Below are 18,967 nucleotides of genomic sequence, written 5' to 3'. Positions count from 1 at the left end.
TGGCTGGATATAATTTAAAAACTGCATTGATAAATTTTGGCTCACTCACTATTTTACTTTTAATGGCTGTCCATTTGGCAGCCATTAAATGCAAAGTTGTAATATATATGCTCGATCCACAGTAGGACCAACGACAATTTGGACGGTCTGGATTGGTGTCCATGAGTTCCTCATTCGAGGAGAATGAGCCTCCACCATTTTTCAAGTTCAACATAACAGTCTGGTCCCTCTCTGTAAAGTAGTACGGAGTTCGTTTTGTCTCTGTTGCGGGTCATAATTCAGCGTGCATCGCCACTACTAGCGTCCGCATGCTATGTTCTCTGACGATCGAAACCGTCAATCTCGTGGGGTCTCTGTATATGATCTATTCTAGAAAATTTTACACTGAAAGGATGGTTGTGACCATAACTAACCGTAGATGAATTTTAGAACAATGAAATGGAAAATCTCAAGGGATTGCATACAATTCTAAAAATGAAAGGTTAGGATTATCAGTGAAATGCAATGTCGAGAAACTAGCTTGTTTGTGTTACTAACAAGAATATGGACGGTTCAAATCACGTGGCCATCTCAACATGTGGACCCCGGTGGGCGGCGAATCAGGCTGGATCCTCAGTCGCGACAGAGGCAAAAATGAAACCACCAGTATGAATTGGGATGAGAAACCCACTACCCTCTTCTCCATCCTCGCATGAACGGAAATAGGAAATATCTAATTCCTTGCTCGTTAGGGTTAGGGTTTTTTACTTTCTCTGAGGTTTGGAGAAGAAGAAGGGAAGGGAAGGAGGGAAGACGAAGATGTCATCATCGTCTCAGAACAACGGCGGAGGGAAGCTGATGCCGAATCTGGATCAGGAGAGCACCAAGGTCCTGAATCTAACGGTGCTCCAGCGCATTGATCCCTTCGTCGAAGAGATCCTCATCACCGCGGCTCACGTCACCTTCTACGAATTCAATATCGACCTCAATCAATGGGTCAGATCTCTATTCTCTCCATCTCAATTCCATATCCAATTTCTCCCCATTTGTCTCATGGCTGTGTTCTGATTCCGTTCCTTCTCTTTTCATCAATTTCTCGTGCAGAGTCGCAAGGATGTCGAGGGATCACTCTTCGTTGTCAAAAGGTGAGTTATTATTTTTATTTTTTAATTCCTTGTAAGAGGACTTTTTTTTTTTCCAGTCCTCAAGCCTTGGCAATTGCAGGATTTTGTGCACGCGAGGCCATTAGTTCAGCGATCTGGAACGCTGATCTGATTGGCTCCATTGTGGGCTGGGGATGCCCTGGAAATTTGACAGATTGGAAGGTCCTAATTTTTTGCTCGATCTGGATCGCTGCTGTATGACTTACTTGGTAATTGTACGCCATTGTTCAAAGGTTCCGAGGTTTAGGATCTTCCTATCTGGAGGATGTTTGGGGCACCCTCCGCTGATCACTTTTAACAGTGGGTTCCACATGTATGGCATCATGCGATGGGATTATTGAGTCCTGCGACCCTATTAAGTCGTTTTTATGATTTGGCTGTTAAAATTATTAGAACATAAATATCCTTATACTTCACCGAGACATTTTTATTGTTGAACAGAAATATAAAAATAAAGATTACATATGGTTTCTGCTGTTTATATTGTTATAACAGGCCAAGTCGGTCTAAGAGCCTCAGTGGTGTGTGTTAGAAAATGAGAACTCGAATTTTAGGAGGAATGGTATTGCTTAAGGGCCTGTTTGGATTCATGGAAATGAAAGGAAACACCATGCCCATGTAACTAATTTTCTATTGTTTATGAAGATTTTTTTCATTGGGATTTGTGGGAAACACCTTTTCTGCATTTCCCCACAATTGAAGAAAATGAATTTCTCAGACACACGTGTGCCACCATCTATCTCTATTCTCTAATCAGCCCACATGTGCTAATGTTCCACAGTCCATCTACTGTGCCACTATGCCACTTCTGCTACCATCTATCTTCACTTGGGCCCTGCATGTACAAAATGCCTCAAATATTTTGCATGTGCTAACTTTCCATTGTCAATCTTCTGTTGTGTCGCACATGTGCCACCATCCATTGTCACTTGGGTCCACATGTACAAAGCGCCTCATGTGTGCCAACTTTCCATTGTCCATCTTCTGTTGCGTTGGACATGTGCCACTATCCATCTTTCGCTAGTGCCCCACATGTGCCCCTACCCCACACGTGCCATTTTCCATCTTTAGTCGCTCCATGTATGCCACACGTAACAACATGCCAATTTGCCAACATGCCACACGTGCCAATGTGCCAACATGCACATATACTACCATCAAATGTACAAATCTGTCGCTTGTGTCACATGTGCCACCATACAACTTCGAGCACTCCTTATGTTTTATGTATGTTGCCATTAAGCTTAAGCACCCACATTTACCATCATCCATATTGAAGCATCCCATATGTGTCGCATGTTAATTTGGGACGTGCCAATAATTATCAGGAAAATTTTCTCAGGAAAAGCTGTCTTACCAAACAATAAATTTGGAAACGGGCCTCAAATTTTCTAAAAAAATCTTACTTAAAAACAAACATGGAAAACAAAGTTTCGTTTCCCACAATTTCTAGAAAACAAGGTTTCCTGAGAAACAACATTTCCTTTGTCATGCTTTCCACAAATCCAAACAAGCCCAAAAAATAGTTGGTCATAATCTCCCCTTGGGAATTTTGCCTTGCTCGCCTTTTTCACCTTCTCCAATGTCAATATTTTCACTTATCCTCAATGACTCTATTTGCACTTGTGATATATCCAACCAAGTGGAAGCATAGCCAACAAACCCCTAGGTCCATTCATCCAGAATCTTCCACGCACACATACATGTAATCTTCATATATTCAAAAGCTCATTTAAATCTTTAAGAAGAAAAGGTCATTCAATGGTGACAGCTGATGGAACAATTCTTTGGTATGAAGTTGTGGTTAGTTCTAGAATATCTACTTTTCTACTTTATTATGGAAAAATCCCAATCCACAACCTGAACTTCAATCGCCATCTCAGGCATCTCCTCTGGCATCAAGAATATAATAGAGATGAATCCTCTCAATGGATTCCACAACACACTGAAACAATTCTAGAAAACAAAAGGAGAGAATGATAGATTGTAGGGGGTGGATAATTTTGCCTTGTAGCAGAAAGCCAGGATAAAGAACTCAAAAAGGAATAAAAAATCTCCCACATTTGCAACTTCCTTATGGCCTTTATCTATAACCACCTAATAATTCCAAAACCTAACTTTCCACTTATAAAACTCTTGTAAAAGCTTACTACCAAAGAGTCAAACATCTCCAAAACCTATTACATCTCAAAAGGTTTAAATTTTGTATAAATGCTTATGACTAAACGTCTTCCTAGAACTAACGCAATACAAATTTGAAGCCATTGGTTATGGAGAAGTTTGATGAGGCATTCACAGGAAGATGTTCCATGGTGTGTGTTCTTTGCAAATAACATCGTTTTTATTGACGAGACAAGGGAGAGGATAAATGCAAAGCTATAACTATATGGGGATGCTTTAGAATCCGATGGTTCTAAAATCAGTTGGACTAAAACAGAGTATATGGAATACAATCTTGGTAATGACAAGAGTGAAAACATGAAATTAATAAGATTGCTGACCACAAAGTACCCAAAAAATGACCATTTTCGATATCTTATGTTGAGAATTCATGGGAGAGATTGACAAGGATTTGCTCATAGAATTAGAACTAGGAGGATGAAGTAGAGATGTGCCTTTGGAGTTTTACTTTTATGTTATTGTCACATGCTAATGAACTTGAAGGGGAGATTTTTTAGGATAATAGGCCAGCTATGCTTTATGGGACATAATGCTAGGCAATCAAGGAGCAACATCTTCATAGAATGGACATACATGAAATGAGGATATTGAGATGGATGGGTCGTAAGATGAGGAAGGATGGAATTAGAAATGAATGCATTCAAGGGAACTTAGAAGATTCACCAATAGGTAATAAGATGAGAGAAAGTAGACTTAGATGGTTTGGCCATGTGCAATGGAGATCAAGAGCAGTGAGTTTGTTCAAGTAGAAGGATATAAAAAAGGCAAGGGGAAGGCCTGATGAACGTGTGCAGAGGTAGTAAGAGAAGATGTGATGACCTATGGTAACTGAGGATATGATCCTTTGATAGATTAACAAAACTTGCTAATCAAGTATCAAACCAACTTTTTTTTTTGTAACTTCTGTGAACACAATCACAAAGATAACTTTCTCCCTACTATACGTTAATTTGGAAAGCTACCTACCAACAAATAACCATCCATAAATTTCTAAATTCAAATATGGTTAAATATTATTAATGCTAGAAAAGAAAAGAGAACAACAATACTACAATGCCAACAAGCTAGGCCATGACACAGATGGGGGGAAAAAGAACTAGCGACTAGAGGAAAAAAAAAACCTTCAAAAATTGACAAAAGGAATCTCCAGGACTTAAGAAATTGGACTTGCAGGATGTGCCTCACAATGGCCTTGAGCTGCTGTATATACTAGATATCCTCTGACCAATGTTTTTAATAAGAGGCATGGAGTCCCAACAGAACCTTGTTAGTCTTGCTCCATTCTAAGGATGAGTTAATTTTTTTCTCAGCAATCATATCCACTGATTTTGATTTCCTTGAAAATATTCTCTGTTCCAAATTAACTAGATGCTTCACAAAATCACCTTGATAGACGAATTCTAGAACAAGTCAATGGCCAAACCTCTCAATGTTTGTACCTAATGGTCATGTGTCATGTGTGGACCCGACTATTGTCAACATCGTCATAGGGGGTCAATTGATCCACCTCTTCAACCTTATTTTTTTCTCTTCTTTTTCCTCATCTTACAAGACCCACATGAGGGGTTCTTGGGCCCACTTTAGCTGCATGGATGCACGTGTAAACCACATGCTGTAGATTGGCTTCTAGCACAGTTTTGCAATTTAGTGATCTCACATAGTAGTCTAGCGACTCTAGCTCTTCTCCATCAGTACTCAAGGAATCTAGATCGTATTGCAAGTTTTTTTTTTTTTTTAAAATTTTTTTTTTGGTGATAATTTTGTTTCGCTATCTTTTTAAGTTCAACTTTCTATATATGTTTTGATAATTTTCTGTTTCTATTTTTATTTTATATGTTGAAGGCTTAAAGGGCAAGGGGATGGCCCGAAAGGATGTGTGGGGAGGTGGTTAGGAAAGACTTGTTGACCTGAGGATACTATCCTTGATAGAGTGGAATAGCAGAACATCATTTGTGTTGCTAACCCCAAGTAGCTGGGACAGGGCTTAGCCGATGATGATGATGATTTTGTTTCTATGCTGTTGTTGCTCTGCTGGCAAAGATTTATTTGGACTAATGTAATTTGATGAAGAATGCATGGTGTTGCAGGAACACTCAGCCACGATTCCAGTTCATTGTCATGAACCGACGTAACACAGGTTCGCATTTCTGCTATTTTGTATCTTATTAGATTGATCTAATAGTTGAAAAGTCTTAATTAGAGATTCATAGAGATTTTCGGGTGTTGTTTTAGGGCTTATAAAAGGGGTTGTTCTATGTGGTGTTCGAAATATCGGTATTGCGTTACGTATCGCACCCTTGGGATATGGACACGTATTGGTTATCGCATGGGATATAGCGGTTGTATTGCGTAATTTATTGTTGTTGTTGGAAACATGGGGAAACATTGGAAATGGGTCGAATTTTTCAATGAAATTCCAGTGATTGTTAAAAAAGACATCAATACACACTCACAAATCAAAACATTACAAAAAACAAGTGCACATAATATGTTTTCTTTATATGGTGTCCTAATCTATTTATTGTCTAATTGAATTGATGCAAGTATATTCAAAGTTTATTCATATAATTTATAAATGTAAGAACACGTGTGGAAACACGAGCAATACATTCAAAAGCAAAAGAAGAATCACTAAATTAGGTTACATGCTTGATTTTATGTTTGGAGACAAAGATTGCAACCGATTTGCGAGAAATTGGGAAAATTTTATTTTTTTCTTCAAATTTTCGCAACTCGGTCCTTCTCCTCCAAATCTCAAAATTGAGGCTCTCAATCCATGATATTTCATGCAAAACATGAAAAAACATGGATTTGTAACAATTCAACATTGATTCAACATAATTTACAGAAAAAATGATTGAAAATAAAAAATGCTTATTGGATCGAACATGTGGGATATATCCCACAACTTGTGTATTTCGTATCGCACAGGTGGGATACAAGAAATATCGTGGGACGTATTGGTCGATATCGTCGATATATTTAAAACACTGGTTCTATGATGTAGAAGGCTTTGCATTTTCTGAGTTATGTGAGGTTCCATTTAAGTTTCCGTAAGAATGAGGTTTCAAAAAAGTTGCCCCTACCATAAGTTTTTGGTAGCAACTGCCACCTACTTTTATTTTCATTCCGGAAGAGCCCCTCCCCCCCTTCTGAAAACCTTACCCATCCGTAGCCCATACCAACCCAGAATCCTTTTTGACTTTTTGTCTATGTCCCAATTATACCTTCCTAAAGAATCATAAGAATCATAGATAAAAGTGATGGGACTGGGAGAGAGAATAATCTCACACCAACTTGACATGTGTGTCATCCAAGACTTGTACAGGTGTGGCGGTGCACGTGCTGCATCTGGACCATGTACTGGGTGCACATGTGCTGACTATCGATTGGTGGAATTTTTATTGGAAGTGGAACATTTATTGGCCAATTATAAATCTAAAAAAAAACAATAGTAATATTTCGACAAACCATTGTCCAGTAATCAGGGGATAGGATTGCTCAACCAATCTGATTTTGGGTCTTTGAGTTTGTGACAATAATTCACATATTTGGGTCGGTTTAATGTGAGTGAATGTAAGCCTTGTTAGCAATTTCTAAGTGCTTGTGTATCAAGCGCCATATAGAGCCGTAGTATCAAATGAACTCATTTAAATGCAGCTATCAGAATGAAGAGCTTGCATGGTTCCACTTAGTCATACGGGGGCGTGATTATTCGCTGACGTGGATGTAATACTTGTGGATGAGATCCACCTATCCATCAGGTGCACCACTTCATGTTAGGCCTTGATCCCAAGAATTACACTAATCCAAAACTCAGGCAGGCCTCACCAGCAGGAAACTGTCTAAAACCCGCCCAAAACTTTGAAATTCAGCTCGTTGTGTGGTCTACCTGAGTCTTAGAGTAGTATGAAGTTTTGGAGCGTGACTTCCAGTTGGCGAGAAGAGTCATATTAATGGAGTGGTTGGCGTAAATACACCATGGTGGGCCTTGTCACAACTAATGGTGGGCGTCCCATCCCAATCTTCCTTATGATGCGGCCTTTGAACCTACCATTTTTTTTTCTGCTTCCAAGGTGAACAGAGGCACGCACCTGATGGATGACATGGATCTCATGCACGTTCCCCCCACGTGATGCTCGGTTAGTTGTAGGCACGCCCAGGACTCCACGTAGTCATGCTAGCATAGTTCGAAAACTGTAAATGCTTGTGGGACCTTCACATGGATACAGGGGTATTACTTTCTCAGACGTGGGCAAAACGACTTGATGTGGATGAGATCCACCCTGTCTGTCGGGTGCAGCTGCACTGTGTTTGGACCGGGGCCCAAAAATCAGGCCTATTCAACACTCAGTTTGGCTACAACACAGGAAACAATTGAGATGGGAAGTCCCACCATTAAAATCATTCAAATTGTGGGGTCCACCATGGTGTGTATATGACATCCAATCCAGTCATTTGACATGCCACACTAGGACGAATGGATTCGCTGAAAATCATGAAATTCAAAGACTGCTGTGGGCGACACCACATGGATTTAAAGTTTTAGACATGATTTTACACTTTTGCGTATAGTGTAGTCCACCTAAGTCTTCGACTTGACTGGCCTTTAGGATCCTTGGTAAAAAGTGATGGTGCACTGGATGGACGGGGTGGATCTGATCCATGTCTGCCTCACGTGGTGATCAGTTAGCACAAATCAGGCCTTGGTGTGCGCAGGATAGCGCAGTCCTTGAAAAGGAGGGTATGATTGGAAATAGATTAAAAAAAGCATTAGTCCCTAGCTGGGTTTTTCAATGTAATGGTGTTAAGGACAGTTTCCCAAAAACAAGGGTCTTGCTGGAATGCAAATAAACTTAGGGGACAGGTATAACTGAAAGCCTATAGGAGGGGATTTTTGGTCCTCCCTGAAGTTATTCATTCCTCTCTATTTCATTATTCGTGTGGGTATGTTTTTCGTCCATTCTTGCAGTTCGGGTATGGAAATTTCATTGTTTCGATAATGAGTGCATCATTTTGGTTTCCTCCCTCCATTATAGGACCATAAGAAGTCCCTCTCTTGGGCATAAAGTACTTGATACACTTGGGGTATGGGTGTGGGCTAATGCAAGTGAGTTTATGATTGGGGTATGGTGCTGGCTGTTGGAATTTGGTTAGTACCATGGACTGATATGTACTGGTATATGGTCCTTGGGGATAGACAAATTCTGGATTTTTTTGAGACTGAAGTTAGGACAGATGGAGGATGATTTTAGGTTCACTTGATGGCCATATTGGCTGCTTGGGGCAGAGTGTTGGTTGACAGTTTAGGGACAGATTTGTGCACAGAGATTAAGTTAAAATAAGGGTTGGTATGGGGCTGTTATAGGCCTGATTTGCGAGACATTGGGCTGGCTGAGAGGTGACAGATTTGAAGGCTGTTGAGGTTATGGACAGTTTAGGGACTGTTTAATGGACTGACTGATGTAGGGGGCCATTGAGATTAACAATTCGAGCTTGGATCGGGCTTTAGGTGTAAGGTTGATTGGTTTTCAGATCTAACGGGCTGTAGTAATTTTGGGGTTGTAGGATATAGTACACCTGGAATTTAGCATGAAATAGGACTAAAGGAGATAGGCTTGCAGCACGGTTTAAGATTTGAGTGCAAGGAAAACAGAGAGAAAAAAATCTCCCAAGAAAACCCTACTGTGATACCAAAAATGATGCAATTAGAAGAAAAGAGACTGATCAGGTTTTATGAAGCTACATACCATATTTCTTAGCATAAGAAGGTAAAGGAAGGATAACTAGGTAAAGGCACCACACTCTAGGTTTCTAATGGCATCATACCAATAGAGAAGGTATTCTCATTGCAGAAACACAAAAAAAAATTCTGTTTTATTTCAAGATATTCTTCATAAACTGTCTCTTATATATGGCCAAGAAGCTATATAACCATGCATACATGTCTTTCCATATTCAAATCTGATCCTAATCCTAGAAAAGAATCTGATCTTGCTAAATATAGAAAAAATAAATGAGGAAATGCTTCTAGCAAACTCTAGAACTAACATGCATACGAGGGATTCTATACACAACTATATGGATGTGTGCAACCGTAAGATTGTTGCATAGTGCTTTTAATTCATGATAATGCGGCTAATATTAGAATGCAACTAAATTTTTGTTATTTTCTACGTGTATGATAAATGGGGCCTACTCATGTCATCTCATTGTATGGGATCTGGACTTGATTGCATCATTTTCCCAATGTACTGTTTGAAGGTTGTACCCAAATTGGTGGAAGAAATGCCAAGACAATTATGAGAATGATGATGATGATTTCCCAGACCTGTTCCTGCTTCCTGCTTTCCAAATCGCTGAGAAAGTAGTTAGTGAGGCTAAGTGTAAGGTGTATGCTGATCTTTACAATAGATTGGAGACAAGTGAAGGTGAGAAAGATGTCTTCAAAGATGCAAAAAATGAGAGAGATGAAGGGGTAGGAACCTAGATCACATTAGATGCATTAAAAGTGATGACCAAAGGGTACTAGTAAAAGACAATGAGATCAATGAAAACTCTGAGAGCATAGGGATAAAAGGAACCATAAATCCAAATAATTTTAGAGACCATAGATACTTCCATAAGATTAGGATATGTGAGGTGAAAGAAGCTTTAGGAAAGATGAAAACAAGTAAGGCCCTTGGACTGGATCGTATACCAATAGAGGTTTGGAAATCTATGGGACATGCTAGGTTATCTTGCTTAATAAGTTGTTAAACAAGATTGTGAGATCAAAGAAAATGCCAAATGAATGGAGGAAAAGTATAGTGGTACCTATTTATAAGAATAAAGGAGGCTTGCAATGTTGCAGTAACTTTTGTGGGATTAAACTTATGAACTATATTATGAAACTTTAGGATAGAGTGATTGAGCAAAGACCAAGGCATGGGACGAATGTATTAGAAAATCATTTTGTTTTCATGCCTGGGAGTTCTACCACTGAAGCAATTTTTCTACTTTGACAATTGATGGAGAAATATAGGAAGAAGAGGTGTGATCTCTACACGGTCTTTATTAACTTAAAGAAAGCACACAATAGGGTCCTTGGAGAGTTAATTTGGTGGTTGTTGGAAAAGAAAATGGGTTTTTAAAGGACATATTGACATGATTAAGGATATGTATGAGGGAGCAATAACAAATGTGAGGACCACTAGTGGAGAGACAAGTTAGTTCCCAATTATTGTAGGGTTGCACCAGGAGTTGGCATCTGAACCCGTACCTTTTTGCATTGGTTACAGACAAATTAACGAGGCATTTGTAGGAAGCGAGTCTATGTTGTTTGCAAGTGAAATAGTTTTGAATCTTTTTATTGCAGATAACATAGTTTTGTTTGCGTAAACACAAAGCTAGATTTATGGAGGGATTATAAAGGATTTAAAATTAGCTAGGCTAGGCCTAGAACAAAGAACAATAGGGGCGATAATGAGAAATTAGTCAAGATTGTTGACCGAGAAGTTTCCCAGATTTTCTTTATTAAAAATTTCTTTGCCTTTCAAAAAGGAAAAAAGGAACCTAAATGACTGCATTTTAGTTTCAACGAAATGTTGGTCAGTTAAGGAACAACATGTCATAGGATTACTGTAGCTGAAATGAGGATGTTGATATGAATGAGCAGCAAGACGAGGAAGGATGAAATAGAAATAAATGTATTCGAGGTAACTTAGGAGTAGCACCAATAGGTAATGAGATTACGGAAAGTAGATTTAAATGGGTTCGATCATGTGCATGGAGACCAAGAACTATACCAGTTGGGAGTAAGTTGGTACACATTAATGGCTCTAAAAGGGCTAGGGGAAGGCCCAAAAGGATGTGGATGGATGTAATAAGAAAAGACTTAATGACATATGGTCTAATTAATGCAGGGGCATTTTCACACCAGGCTCAAGTGAAGTGGCCCGTGCGATGCAGGGGCACACTTGAGGTGGGTGGCCTGTGTGAGGCGGGTGGCTCGTGTGATGTGGGGCCCGTGAGGGGGGTTCGATTAATGACTTAACCCATTGTATGTGGGGCTTGGGCTATGAGATAAATGGATTGATTCACCACGCTCTATTAGTTCGAGCTTTTAGAGTAAGTGGTTAGTTGTCTTGCATTAAAGTGGTATTAGAGCGGGAGCTCTCGTGTTCGAGATTCATCACCGGGGGTGATTAAGGTATGGGCATTTTCACACCAGGCTCGAGTGGGGTGGCTTATAGGATGCAGGGGCACACTCGGGGTGGGTGGCCCGTATGAGGCGGGTGGCTTGTGTGAGGCAAGCCCCACTTGTGTGAGGCGGAACCTATGTGAAGTTGTGCTCATGATGGTGGTTCGGCCGAGGAGCTAACCCATGGGATCTGGGGCCTGGGCTATGAGATAAAGGGATTGATTCACCATGCTCTATCAATTCTTGCTTTTAGAGCAAGGGGTTAGTTGTCCTGCATCACTAGCCTCTATAGAGTGGAATGGTGGAACAATATTCATGTATCCGGCTCCAATTACTTGGGACAAGGCTTAGATGATATGATAATGATGATTTTTATTGGTGAAACCTTCAATGAAAAGTTGATCGGTCAATTAGTCAGAATTGTGGTTGGATTGCAGAAAAACATACTAGCAACTTCCATCTCTCCGTGGTTTAGTTTTTACAACATTGACTCAAACATTGTATTTGTACCTAGATTCTTTGTGGGACGCATCTCAAAATTTACCATACGTTTTGTTTGAATACTTGGCATGCAATGTATTGGAATTTCAATTTTAGGTATTGCATTGGCTGCTTCAACTGTGGTGTATTTCAATCGCATGCGTCCTGTATCTCTATGCATCTAGGATTTGTTTGCTTGCTTGTTTGACCAAGAAATCTTAACATGTTCATATAAACAGACAATCTGGTCGAGAATCTCTTGGGAGATTTTGAATATGAAGTCCAAGTTCCATATTTATTGTACCGGAATGCAGCTCAAGAAGTTAATGGTATTTGGTTTTACAATTCTCGTGAATGTGAAGAGGTTGCAAACCTTTTCAGCAGGTATAGACCATTTAAGTTATGCCATTGCAATTTATAGCATTTGCCATTTAAGTTCATAGCTTTATGCATACGGTTTCTGTAATAGTGAATGACATGACAGAATTTTAGGGGGGTCACCGTCAGGTTGATACTCACCGGCTGATGCTCTTAGGAGCTGCTTCTACTTGGAATCACTTTTCGGACTTGGAACTCCTGCTTCCGAGCTGTTTATACTTGCTAGCTCTTTGAAATAGACGCATCCCTGCTCCTGCGCCTGAATTTTTTTTCTGTCCACTTGATGCTCATGCAACTGTAGGTGTAGCTGAGATGATAATTAAGGAGCCTCAATGACAATGTGATTAGGAGCCTCAATGACAATGTGATTAACTCATTATGTAGTCAAGTATCCAGTTGATCACTTTCCTTTGAGCTCTTTCCAAAGGGCCATAATGCCTTCCTAACGTCAGTTATTATTTGTAGGATAGATGTTTGTTAATAAGAAAACACACAGAAAACAAGCTACAAGGCGAAAATAGAGACTTATAGTATGATAAGGGGAATTCTCTCCTGTTCACAACTGAAAGAATAAAATTTTGTCCTTTGCTAGATAATTGGCTCTGCCATTTGCCTTCCTATTAACCTTGGAAAATACCACCTGGCGATTGCTAACCAAATCAACCATTTCCTCTAAGCTAACCACCTTCCAGGGTACTTCATGTGCACCCACGGAATTGTATTTGAGGAATCTCTTCAGCAATTATTGTGATGAATTGAAATCTAATTGACACCCTTAACGCTTGCAGTGCTAACATCCCTTCTGCATAATTTGAGTCGTATATGCCAATCGGGCACACAAAAAACAGAAAAAAAGAAAAGAAAAAAAGCAGTAAAATCCCTCTACTATCACACACTGTCCCAAGCCCCCCTGCCAGCCTGGGGTTGCCAAAGGAGCATCCATCAAAATTAGTTTTGAACCATCAAGAAGGCCCTGTCTCTAATTTGCTGACAAATCCCTGCTTAACTAATTGTTTTTGTGGTGTCCAAACAAAATATGTATTGAGTATATCCAACTTTCATTGGTCAGTGTTTGTAGAAATGATGTACTTTGTCAATCACTGTTGCAGTTAACCGAAGGCTTTTGTATTTTTATGTGAAATACAGTTGTTCGTGATTTTATACTATCGCACACTGTCCCAAGCACTCCTGCTAGCCTGGGGTTGCTGAACGAGCAACCATCAAAATTAGTTTTGAACCATCAAGAAGGCCCTATCTCTAATTTGCTGAAAAATCCTTGTGTACTTTGTCAATCACTGTTGCAGTTAACCGAAGGCTTTTGTATTTTTATGTGAAATACAACTGTTCATGATTTTACTTTAAAACCATGTTATGGTTATGGTTTTGACGTTTAAATTTGAAACGTTGGACAGAGATGTCACCAGTTTTTTAATGTCTTGCCATACTTCATTTGATTCTTAATTGTGATTTTCTTGTCTGTTTCATGTCTCTGTTGTAATGGATATTACAATACCTGTGAAGATATACGGAAGTCTGTGGTATATTCTGTATTGGTAATTTGAAGTCTATTGAGATGAAAATCCAGAAACTGTTGATGATGGTTTACGTTACTTTTTTGTTTTAAAAAAATAAAATAAAAAAATAAAGTCTAGCAAAACATTTCTAGGCTTGTTACGATAGGTCACTAATAATCCTGGATAGCAAGAAAGACTGTTCACGTGGTTTCACTTGTTTGTTCAATTCTTAGTTGTGATTTTCTTTTCAATTTCTTTTCTTTGTTGCGCTGGGTCGCATGCTACTTCCTCCGAAGGTCTTTGGTTTAATGTGCATTGGTAGTATGAAATCTATTAAGATGAAAATCCAAAAATTATTGATGATTGATTTCAGCTTTCTATCAGGCAAACAGTCCTGGGCATGTTACAATGGTTCGCTATTAATCCTGGATTGCGAGAGATACCACTGGTCACGTGTTTTCAATTTTATGGACGAGTACATTCTTTAGAAGTCATTCAGTATCTTATCAAGTGCTGTCCTAATAGTGGCTCTCCATGTAATCTTGGATTTTTAATTTAAAACTGCACAAATGTTTTATACAAACTATTTAGTTACTTTGGAAAAAAATTTCTGTTTGAAATATCAGAACAACTTGTTTAATTTTAAAGTAAAAACTAAATGAACTTTCTGCCATCATAATGTTTACAAAGGCACTATTTATTTGTTTACGAGGTCCCTTTTATCTGTTACTTTTGTGGATGTCACGACTCGCAAGTTTGTTCATGATGTCTGTTGGTGTTAAAAAAAAAAATTAAATCAAAATCTGTAATTTTTTTCTTGATCTATCATTTCGTACCATATTGGAAATTATTTTGCACCTTTGCAAGTTCTAGGAGGTAATGCTTTTAATAGCAGTCAAAGCATATGTATTTGTTTGGGAAATGCAATGCATGTTTGGCTGTTTGCATTCTTGCTATTTTGTTTTAAGCTAACTGCCTCTAAATGTTCAGGATTCTTAATGCATTCTCGAAAGTTCCTCCAAAGTCTAAAGTATCTTCGACCAAGAGGTAATATTTGTTTGTTGTTCTTTTATACCCTTTGAGGACTTCTTTTGGCAGTATCATTCTCATGAATCTCATCTACATAATTCGCAATTTGTTTGTTTGAAAACCTGGATTAGTTTGACAGACCATAGAGGGTGATTAAGATAATTCTACTTTATTTGAAATCAGGCAATTTAATTAGTACAGAATTAAGGTATTGTTGGATGCGTAATTGAATTGATTTCCGATAATTAAAATAGACAGGCCAGAAAATCAGACTAGCCCCGTTTCATCCACATTGATGGTGCTAGTTCGCATGTTGCAACTTGGATTATCTCAAAATCTTAAAATGAGAATTAGTTGAAAATAGGAAAAAGATGGGAAAATAGAAATTTTTTTAATTGGTAATGGGGGAATACATCCTGATCCAGTGCTTCCTCCCCTAGTAGTGTGAGAAAAAACAGTGGGGTGGGACAGATTTCCTGAGCCTCATCAGTCTGATCAATGAATCTCCATGGAAAATGGAGGTGCTGTAGCACCTCAATGCATTCAGCGAGTCTCTTCAAACATGACTCGACCAAGAATCGTGAGGATAAGGTATTTGACCTCAATCCACAATGCTCTAATCCTGGGTATGTTCAAAACACATGTGCCAAGAAAACTCCTTGAACTCCATCCTCATTTCATATTATGTTTCCTATCCCGGTTAGATTGAGACTTCCTCTTGTATTGCCAAAATTGAGGGTAAGTTTAGCAGCTCTGTTTTCTTTTTTGGTGGGTAAGGATGAATTTTATTAAGTGGAGAAAAGTACAGGCAAAAGAGACACATGCCTACAGAGTCCTCCACAAATTACAAGAAACCAATTATCACCATATATGTGATCAATTCTAACACATTACCTATATCCAATCAGTTATTTCAAGAGCATCCTTGTTAGTCCTTGGTGAAGGTATCAGCTTCCAAGTTCACTTTTTTATGCACATGAGAGAGAGAGAGAGAGAGAGAGAGAGAGAGAGAGAGTATGATATTAGCGCACAAATAATCAACGCTCTCAATTAGGTTTGGAACGCTGTATGGCCAGCAACCAAACTTGGCCCACTTGATGGCATTGGCGAAGTCGTCCTCAGTAGTGAGTGGGCTGAGCGGACAGTTTGGAACAGTTCTGCCTCTTTGAAGCATAACAGAGGCCGTGCATGTTTAGAATAATGATGACTAGTGGGTCCAGGAAGCTCAAGGTTACAAGCAATGTTCGTAATATCGATACTATTGGCCGATGTTATCGTTATTGCTGGCTAGCAATACGAAACTCAGTAGAACTCACTGAGAAATGACAAAAAAAAGGAATCGTATGTATTGTGCGATATATTGCAAGATATTACAAAATATCGTGCGATATCGACGATATATCGCAAGATATCGTGCGCAGGCATCATTTTCGGCAATATGAGGCAAAATCCTCTCTTCTACCCCACAAATTCGAAAATAAAAAAATAAAATCTCTTACCTCAAGATTTGTAATAATTACCTTTGATCGGATTTGGTGGGCCAAGCGTCCAGCGTGCTGGATTAGGTACAAAAACCTTAAAACCCTTTTTTTTTTTCTTCCGGAGAGATTCTTTGGAAAAAAATAGATTCCTGCCGAGTTTTTGGGATTTTGGTAGGGATTTGGAAAAAGGATGGAATTTGGGCTAGATTTTTGGGCTTTTGAATGGATTCGAAATCGCAGGACCTTTCGGAGCCTGCGGAGAAGAAGACCAGGCTTGAGTGTTTCATCGACTCTCTCCTTAACTAAGGTGTGTGGATTCGGTGTGACTTTGGTGCATTTAAGACGGTATGGCCCTTACGGTGGGGCCCACCTTGATGTATATATTTTATATCCATTCCGTCTATATGTTTGTAGGTATTAATTTAGGTGATGAGATAAAGAATGAGGTAGATCCAAAGCTCAAGTGGATCCCATCACAGAAAAAAGTGGGGATTGAATGCTTACCATTAAAAACTTCTTGAAGGCTGCAAATGATTTTGATCACGCTAATATTTGTGTGTTCCCTTAGTCCATATCTCCCTTGGCTTGTGAACAGGTTGGATCACAAAAAAACATTATGATGGGCCCTAGGAAGGTTTCAAGTTTCAACGGTGGGTGGACTGTCCCTGTTGTTTTCTGTGGTGGGGTCCACTTGAGATTTGGATCGGCCTCATTCTTTGGCTGATGCCCTAAAATGATTCATCCAAATGGATGGATGGTGTGGATACAATACATACATCATGGTGGGGCCCACAGTCAAGGTCCCACTCACATCTCTTGTCCGTGTGCAGCGGACTAAGAGTGGATTAGTTGTTACCCCGGGAACAACTTAGTGGGTGTTACCCTAACCATGTGGGGCCCATCTTGATGTGTTTTTATATATCCATGCCATCCATCTGTTTTTCCATCTAATTTTAGAACGCGATACCAAACCCTAAGACCTAAATCTTAGATGGACCATACCACTAGAAACAGTGATGAATGACCATTAAAAACTTTTTGTGGGCCACAAGTTTTAGATAAAGCTGATCTTTACATTTTCCCTTCATCCAGATCTTCTTGACATTATCAACAGGTTCGATTGCAAATAAACATTACTTGCTAAAACCTTACGATGGGCTCTTTGGAAATTTAATGGTGGGGCACTCAATCACCACTGTTTCTAGTGGTATGGTCCACCTAAGATTTGGATTTGCATAATTTTTGGAACCCCATCCTCAAATGGGATGGAGAAACAGATGGATGGCGTGGATATACAAAAAAATATTACCTATGTGGGCCACACGCAAGGGGTAACAACCATTAAGCTATTCCTCGGGTAACACCTAATTCACTCCTGCGTGGATTGGAGGACTACGCCAACTCGAGGCGGATGCGGATTTCGGAGTTCCTGCGCTGGGAACCTATGTGGGGCCCATTGTGTGATGAATCCACCCCGTCCATCCGTTTTGTGTGATCATTTTAGGACATGCGGCCAAAATTGAGACATATCTAAGAGTCAAGTGGGCCATACGAGAGGGAAAACTATTGAAACTTGTCCGCGCTCCAGCTTATGTTTATACGACATCCAAATTGTTTATAAGGTCATTCCCACTGGGATTAACTGAAAACACTAAAAGCTTAGCCTGATACAAAACTTTTGTGGCCATGCGAATGGCTTAACGGTAGTTGCTCAATCCCCACTGTTTCCTCTTTTGTGGCCCACTTGGCTCTTACATCAGGCTTAGTTTTGGCTGCATGTCCTAAAATGATCAAGCCAAATGTATGGACGGGGTGGATTCATCAAAAACATCACGGTGGGCCCCATCTAGGTTCCTTAGTACGGGAACTTCCTGAGAAAGGATTTCGCAGTAAATTCGCTTCCACTCTGGGTGCTGTTTTGGTGGAATCCTAGCCACTTGGTTGATCCCTAACTGTGGGGCCCATTGTAATGTATGTGCCTCACATCCACACCGTCCATCCATTTTGAACGCTCATTTTCGGGCATGATCCAAAAAATGAAGTAGGTCCAAGTCTTAGGTGGACCGTAACACAGTTAACAATAGTAGTTGAATCCCCACAATTAAAACTTCATGGGGTCCACTGGAATTTTTATTCGCCATCCAACCTGTTGGTAAGTTCACAAAGACCTGGATGAAGAGACCACACAAATATCAGCTTGATCCAAAGCTTTTGTGGCTCATGAAAAGTTTATAATGGTCGATTACCACTATTTCTTGTATTATGGTCCACCTGAAAAAATTATTAAAAAAAATTATATTTTTAATTTCTACAATATCGTTTTGCTTTTGAATGCATTAGTTGTGTTTTCATACATGTCTTGATACATTTATAAATGTTATGCATCATTTTTGAATATAATTGGCTCTTTTTCAATCAAACAACGCATAACTTGGGACCCTATACAAAGGAAACCTATCATGTGCACTCCTTTTTTGAGATTTTATGATTTAAAAGTGTGTATTAAGGTCTTTTTTAATAATCCCTGAAGTTTCATTGAAAAATTCAACCATTTCCCCAATGTTTCCCCATGTTTCCCAA

At 39.4% G+C, this 18,967-nt stretch overlaps 1 protein-coding gene across 2 annotated transcripts in view; it reads left to right on the top strand.

Moving 5' to 3' along the window:
- The first annotated feature begins 664 nt into the window (after positions 1–664).
- The window catches only part of LOC131235328 (mRNA-decapping enzyme-like protein), a 33,815-nt gene continuing 15,512 nt past the window's right edge, over positions 665–18,967 (top strand). For both annotated transcript variants that reach the window (XM_058232466.1, XM_058232465.1), the window contains exons 1-5: positions 665–975; positions 1,084–1,124; positions 5,411–5,460; positions 12,225–12,369; positions 14,868–14,924. In XM_058232466.1, coding sequence (XP_058088449.1) covers positions 799–975; positions 1,084–1,124; positions 5,411–5,460; positions 12,225–12,369; positions 14,868–14,924 — 470 coding nt within the window. In that variant the 5' untranslated portion in view covers positions 665–798. The remainder of the gene's footprint in view (positions 976–1,083; positions 1,125–5,410; positions 5,461–12,224; positions 12,370–14,867; positions 14,925–18,967) is intronic.

The sequence above is a fragment of the Magnolia sinica genome, chromosome 19 (assembly GCF_029962835.1).
Source record: "Magnolia sinica isolate HGM2019 chromosome 19, MsV1, whole genome shotgun sequence".
Taxonomy (NCBI): Eukaryota; Viridiplantae; Streptophyta; class Magnoliopsida; order Magnoliales; family Magnoliaceae; genus Magnolia; species Magnolia sinica.
This window is presented reverse-complemented; position numbering and strand designations above follow the sequence as displayed.